The following is a 7,644-nucleotide window of genomic DNA, read 5'->3' as shown; positions in this document are numbered from 1 at the left end:
GATTGTAAATTTCAGTCATGCCCTTCAGATCGGGAAAGATCCTTGATATCCCGCCTCCACCGTTTTCATTGGATATGGGTCTGAGGCAACTGTTCTGCGAATGGAGAGAAAACATATCATTTACAACCTACCCAATGCTGTCACAGCAAACCGAGAGGAAAGAAGCATGGCCGCTGTGTTCAGGGGGTCTCGGAAACTAGTGGGAAGGTGCTATAAGCATGTCGACTTTGCTCTGGGTAAGGAGTTTTAAACTCTAACCTAGCTCCTTGGTTGGCTTGCTGCCGTTTACTCCGTGTCAATGTGGTCATTTCCCTTCATAAAATGAACGGTAGTTGCTTGCAAATCATTGTTGACAAGTTGATTAGCTAGCTAGCTGGGTTAGCCTAGCTAGACATCATTTGATGGAGAGCTAGCTTGCTAGCAAAAGTCATGCCATGGCATTGGTCTCGTTGAGCGTCTAATTGTTGTTCTTTCCGGCCTTAAAACCATCTACTCTACACTGTAGCTACCTACAAAAAATTGATCGAACGAGTTCAGGGCGACCGTAACACTCAACAATGATGTGTGAGCGAAGTGTGAGTCTCTGAAGTTGAGGGTCAAATCTAATCTAAATCTATTTCAGAATTATTTCCTATATCCTAGTATTGCCTTAACCTTTCTGCTGTTTCATATCTCATGCCAACACTGTATCACAACCACACCTGCACTGTTGGCTGTTCTTATATGCCTCGTGTTGCACTGCCCTAGTTGTATTGCCCTAACCCAACTGTGCGAAAAGCATTTGGCCACCTTTGTTTCAATGGCAAGGTCACCACAAACCAATGGGTGGTTTGTGCTGCAGTAAGTGTGTTGTGTGGTGGCAGCTTAAGTAGTCTTGGTACTCTTCTGCGAGGAGTGGTGGGTGTTTTCTCCTGGCAGTTACAGTGAAGATGGGTGGGGAGAGGCATGTGAGAGACCTGACTGCCCCCAACCCCCACCCCCTCTCACCAGTGTATTTATAATGTGCCCTTTGGCCGATACAGCTCTACTTTCATAGAGAGTATGTTTTCATACAGAGCAATTATTTTGATTGGATATTCAGTATGAATACCATAGTTATGTATCCTGAGTCATTCATAAAGACATTTTCTCTACATCTGATGTGGGCAGTTGGTTCCATGCTATACAAGTTTGGGTATGTGCACATGTAATGTGTGTGAGCTGTTGCTGGCGGAGAGCCACCTTGCAATAGAACAATTTTGGCTAGCCTAGTGTGCAAGCCTTTTAATGTCTTTATAAACATGGTCATCATCTCATATTGAAGTAGGCCCATCTGTCCTGTCCTTGTTGCCTTGGTCCTATTGTGTTTTATGTAAAATTCTCATTGTTTTTAGACTATTGTGCCACACACTATCAAGTTTGCTTTCCACATTAGTCAATGAGTGCATTTCTTAAGTAAACATTGATAGCGTAGTGTTACTTTTGGATTACATTGAAACAGAAGGGCATGGAGTCATGCTGCATGGTGTTTGAATGCACAAGGGAACCAGTTATATTACAGCTTTGACCCAACATATCTCAAATTTGTCATATTTTCACATCCCAATGCTTACATTTTGTTGGTGGAACTGCTACAAAATAGATCCTATTCTCCTATTCTGTTTTCAGAGCTGTCACAACATGGCTTAGGCCTAATATTTGAGAGAATGCAAATAGTTTTTTGGATAGAGACAATCTCAGTAGTCACTTTGATTTGCTTTCAATCAGTAACATAAATAATCAACTTTTTCCGCCATCTTCTAGTCCCCACCAGGTCCATGGCCTTAAAGACACAGGTGGGGTTCATTGGACTGGGGAACATGGGAAACCCAATGGCGAAGAACCTGTTGAAGCATGGATACCCAGTCATTGCCACGGATGTGTTCCCTGAGTCTTGCAAAGAACTCCAAGAGATGGGTGCTCTGGTGGGACAGAAAAAGAAAAGAAATATCTAAGAATTCACATTGAAATCTACTTTTTCATTACTCACATGTGTTTGCTTGTCTATGATTCTCAGATTCTGGATAGTCCTGCTGAGGTAGCAGACAAGGCAGACCGCATCATCACTATGCTGCCCTCCAGTCCCAATGTCATTGATGTGTACACTGGACCCAACGGGATCCTCAAGTAAGAACCCATCCTCAGTCGCTCACTCTATACTTTCATATCATTGTCTTGTTTTGCCTAAGACTAGGCTTTGGGTTTACTTTCAACAGGAAGGTGAAGAAAGGCTCTTTACTCATTGACTCCAGCACCATTGATCCGTCCGTTTCCAAAGAGATGGCTGCTGCTGCGGAGAAGTTGGGAGCAGTTTTTATGGACGCACCTGTATCAGGAGGTAAGGGCTTTCATAGGCTTGGGGTCTCACTGTTGTAATCTGTGAGGACCAACCACTCCACCCCCTAATTGATCAAATGTATTTATTTCAGAAGAGCTTGTGTGCATTTGCTAATATGGATTATTTCAAATCTGAGCATTTGGAATTTGATCCGATGACCTGTGGTCCCAAACATATTCTCAGATCCCAGCAGCCCAGAAACCCTGCTCTTTTGCTCTTCCCCCACCCCCATGAAAACATCTGTTGTTGAAAGGGAACTTCTGATCCATCGTCCCAGTGACAAACTGGTTGTTTCAGAGCAGCCTAACATTACTTTCACCATCATATGTCCAGTCATGTCTGTTACCATATGTGTCTACATGAATTACCTTGGGAGGAGGACTATGTATTTTATTCTCACTGAAAACTCTGGGACTCAGAGGACAGCAGACTTGATGTCAGCTAAGGTTTAAGTTCAAATGGCCAACACTGTATCATTACCTTTGATGTCTGACATAATGGTACTGTATAGCCAGTCTTGCTACTCTTCAGATACATGTTGGTTCATAAAGAGGAGTACCTGCCTGATTTAACTGCCTGATGTTAACGTGGTGGGGGGGTAAATTGAGGGAGAGCAGTCCAGGCCTTCAGAAATGTTCCAAACTGTAACACTCTCACTGTCAAGACAGTGTTGGGGGTCCACACACACACACAGACACACACACACACACACCCATGCACACAGTTTGTTTGAACTCACCCTTTTAACTTGAGAAAAGCCACTTTCTTTGAGTTGAAGTTAGCCTATTTTACGATCAGGTCCTAAAGATTACTAATGATTTATATGCTTCCTTCCTGTGGTAGTGCACATGGATTAAGGCTGTCCAGCTTCCCACATTGAACTTGGGTGGTTGTGTGTGTGTGTGTGTGTGTGTGGGGTTACAACTAAGTATAGCCGCATGTGTCACCTTATACTGTAATGTCCCCACCAGGCAAGAGTGCTTGAATGTCTGATTGTGACTTCTTATCAAGTGGTCAGAAAACTGCTTTGAATGTAATCAATACTAACTTTTTATTTTTATTTGGATGGATTGTGGCAGCTGTCCTATAGTTTCTGACACATAGTTGAGACAGGAGGGTAAAGAGGTGTTTTCATTTGTTGTGCTTGAGCTTTGCTATTACAATACTGGTTCATTAATAAAAGTTGTTGGTAGTAGAGGACAGAGAATGAGGAAGGAGAGTGGCGTTGTTGTCACCCAGAAGATGGCACTGTAACCAACACTTGGCCTTTGATTGGGAGACCACACACACACACGGACAGACGCACACAGGACCACAATTGCAGATTTGGCTTGCTATGAACCCAGCGAGAAGTCATGTCGTGTTTAATCACGTGAACTTCACATACTTATGATGCGTAGATCTGTACATGTAGACATGTACTATGATGTTGGAAGGCTGACAGGTAGCCTTTGTCACACCATACAAACCAATTGAAAATGCTCAATAATGAAACTTGGCATAAGGTAGTAAGCAATCTAATGGTTTACTCAGTGTTTTTATTCAAAAGAATCTCTATAATTAGGGTTAGTTGATCCCTGTGCTTTCTGGGACTGTAAACAACAAAGTCTCCTCTCTTTTCTGTCCTTAATGTGTTGCCTGCCACCTCGAATGCGTCAGAGAGGTTTGGCAGTTGCACAGTTTGAAAGAATTCTTTTTGTGGAGCAGTAATAACAATTCCACAAACCTGCTTCTCACATCTTAGACATATTATAATAAGATTAGTCAGAAATCCAGTAAAATTGTCCCACTTCAGAAAAAAGCCCCTTAAGATGTTGCCTTTTGTCTTAGATATTTGAAGTGCAGTCCATTGAGTTGCTTGTAGTTGGACAATCCTTTTTGTCTGAAATAATTTCAAAATGCAATTGAACACTATCCATCTGTATCATGAGACACTGTGCTGACAGGTATTTGATGGTTGACCATAACCACATCCTAGCTAGCCACCAATAGGTGTGTGTGTGTGTGTGTGCGTGCGCGCATTCCTTCCTTCCTTCCCTCCCAGGCTGTGTGAGAGGGCAAAGCTGGAGCCTTCCACACTGTGCTCATTAGTATAGGCAATGAGACTGAGGGCCTGTAACTTTGGCTGAATGAAAGGGTTGCTTTTTTATGTACGGACTTTGGCACTTTGCGTCGCTTGTTTAAGTTTTTAATATGTTTGAGAAAATATCCTATTCAAAATGGTGGTTACCCCACCACATTTGTCATGGGATTTGAGAGGCCTTTCTCTCTGTGTGTTTCCAGCCAGCTCATAGCTGCCATGGAACCTCATCCCAAAATGTTTGCTACCTTCCCACAATCGCAGGCATGTTTGCTCAAACAGACCCATTAGGAACGTTTATAAATCAAATGAGTCTGAAACTGTTGTAAATAATCCACAAACATAGGACTTGCCTCACTTTAACTTTTAGTGGTTTTTATGTGGAATTTTCTTTCTCACCCAAAACTTGGTGAGGGGAGTGTGGTGGGTGTTTGTCTTAACAAGGGAACAAACTACTGTTTCTCACAGCTGAGTTGTTGATTTATGTGTATCTTTACCGATTTAATTTGAAGGCACATCAAATGAACTCTGTACCAACAGTGACTGACAGTTCCATACTCTTCTAATAAAATTGGCATGCATGTTTTGTGAACTACCCACACATTTAGCCCATCCCACGGGCCCTGTCTGTCCCTTGACATGCATGTTAACAGATGTGTCTGTTCAGGTGTGGGGGCTGCCAGCTCAGGGAAGCTGACCTTCATGGTTGGAGGAGCAGAGGGGGAGTTCACTGCAGCCAAGGAGCTGCTCACCTGCATGGGAGCCAACGTGGTATACTGTGGTCAGGTTGGCACTGGACAGGTATGCATTATTTATGTATCACACACACAGTGTAAGAGAGAGAGACTGAGGCCACCATGTATTTACTCTGATTGTAAATTTGAGTTTCATAATACCTAGATTTTACATTGCAAGTGATTACATGTATTATTTTCACATTGCATGCCCAGCCCAGTGATCTCAGACATGAGAGATGACAGGTTTTCATAAATATTTCCAAAGAAAGATTGTTTACAAAGCAAACAAATGGATGACTAGATGGCAATATGTTACAGGCCGCTAAAATCTGCAATAATATGCTGCTAGCGATTGGAATGATTGGTACTTCGGAGACGATGAACCTTGGCATCAGGTAGAGTATTGCCATAGGGCAAACAGCACAATCTGCTCTAAATGGAAATCAGTTCCAAAATGAGACGCAACTATACTTAACTCACACAATATCTCTTTCCTCTGACAGACTAGGCCTTGATCCCAAACTACTGGCCAAGATCCTGAACATGAGCTCAGGTCGTTGCTGGTCCAGCGACACCTACAACCCTGTGCCTGGCGTCATGGAGGGGGTTCCCTCAGGCAACAACTACCAGGGAGGCTTTGGTACCCAACTGATGGCTAAGGTGGGTCTCATGCTCTCACACTCAATTGGACTACTTTCTGTGCACGTATATACTCTCAAGGATAATTTGTCTCTCTAATTAGGTTGTAGATCTGGATGGCTATAATAATAATAATAAAAAAAACATAGAAAAAGCTCTGGGTGACCATGCATCGGAGAGCAGGTTGTGGAATGTCTGATGGCTAATGAGCATTTCTCTCCAGGACCTTGGACTTGCACAGAACACAGCCACCAGCACCAAGACCCCTGTCCCTCTAGGCTCCCTGGCCCACCAGATCTACCGCATGATGTGTGCACGAGGCTACGCCAGCAAAGACTTCTCGTCTGTCTTCCAATTCCTACGTGATGATGAGGAGGGTCAGGGTCAGGGTCAGGGTCAATAGGGGGAGAGCCGCCCTCTGCCCCGTCCACAGCCTTACCAGGCTCAACCCTGCTCGACACCGGACTAAAACGTGTGTAGTTGGGGTGCGTTTGCCCTTGAGGACTTGTCAAGACGTGTGTGAATTGAGGCAAAGCCAAGAGAACATAAACATAATGTGATAGATTGTGTGAGTACTGTATCTCCTTTTGGGAAATAAGTTACCTGTGTGATCCTGTCTTTGTGAAAGCAGCACTCCTTTAAATCTTTAGAAGCCAGTGACTTTTGAGGTGTGTGGAGGATCTCAAAAGACACTGTTCTGTAGGCTGACAAACGGTGACAACCACACGAATGGTGCTATCCAGCTGACATCATAGTGGGAAGCCAACCCAGGCATCATCAAGGAGAACACTCGCGTAGACCCAATAACCCTACTCACCAACACTAGACAGCTGAACCTTTTTACACAGCTTCATATCCATTAATTTTAGCATTGATTTATTTTTGTTGCTGTTTTTCTGTTCCTGTTTTTCTGTGGAGTTTACTCTCTTTATATTGGGGTAGGTAGTCTGAAGTAGTGCCTTTGTCATATCTGTATGCATGTGGGATCCTAACTTGGGATCCGTGCTCGTAAAATCAAATCATCAGGCAAATTTCCCATTGATTTACGCATGTGGATCTCGAGTTAGGATTCCACCCTTAATATCTTTGATAATAAAGGTACAAAAGATTGGAGCTGTGTCCTGCCTATGGTCATTCACACTTAGTATCAAAGTATGCAGTCACCTTAGCCACAGGTCCTGGGATTATCTAGACTCCAAATTAATCCAGAAGCCTCAAATATAGCTATATTACACACAAGGCTTTTTTTATCAAGCACATGAAATCTGCTAGTATAAGCTGTTTTTCATTGTTTCATTCCTATTCTACAGTGTAGTCACTTGTTTTTGTACTAGGTCATAAACATTATTGAGCACCATCATATCCATCACCAAACACAAACGATATGCATGGATTTGACCATCAATAATTGTTGGCATGAACTAGCCTGGTTTGGTTGTATTTAATTGGAGGCTAAACTGACTTTAGATTAGGGCTTGAGGGGGAATGAGTCCTGAGCCTACCTATACTGACAGAAAGTGTTACAGAGAGGGTCAAGCGAGAATTAAGTTGCCTAGTCTGTATGTTTGAGGAAGAAGACGAGGCGTACAAATGTGTCATATGTACGTGCTAATCGACCCTTGTGCTAAAAAGGTGTTTTACTCAATCGTGAAGATTTACAATGGATGTAGGCCTATGAGCCGAACGGCAACCTCAACCTGTACTTAGAAGACCGGTTGGTGCATGACAACATTCTTTGTAATAAATGCACAACGCTAAAGTAAACTACAGGGTCTGGAAAGTATGGAATAAAATATTTACCATTTCCAGACCTGGAACAGTAGGTAAAAAGC

At 43.0% G+C, this 7,644-nt stretch overlaps 1 protein-coding gene across 1 annotated transcript; it reads left to right on the top strand.

Moving 5' to 3' along the window:
- The first annotated feature begins 151 nt into the window (after positions 1–151).
- hibadhb (3-hydroxyisobutyrate dehydrogenase b) lies at positions 152–6,905 on the top strand. Its single transcript, XM_083679655.1, has 8 exons — positions 152–236; positions 1,783–1,943; positions 2,036–2,145; positions 2,235–2,356; positions 5,104–5,237; positions 5,492–5,568; positions 5,677–5,833; positions 6,036–6,905. The coding sequence occupies exons 1-8, from the start codon at positions 167–169 to the stop codon at positions 6,213–6,215; spliced, it is 1,011 nt and encodes a 336-aa protein (XP_083535781.1). The 5' UTR covers positions 152–166; the 3' UTR covers positions 6,216–6,905.
- The last annotated feature ends 739 nt before the right edge of the window (positions 6,906–7,644 follow it).

Source organism: Argentina silus (genome assembly GCF_951799395.1).
Source record: "Argentina silus genome assembly, chromosome: 10".
Classification (NCBI taxonomy): Eukaryota; Metazoa; Chordata; class Actinopteri; order Argentiniformes; family Argentinidae; genus Argentina; species Argentina silus.
The sequence above is the reverse complement of the archived record's forward strand: the minus strand, read 5'-3'. Positions and strand labels throughout refer to the sequence as shown.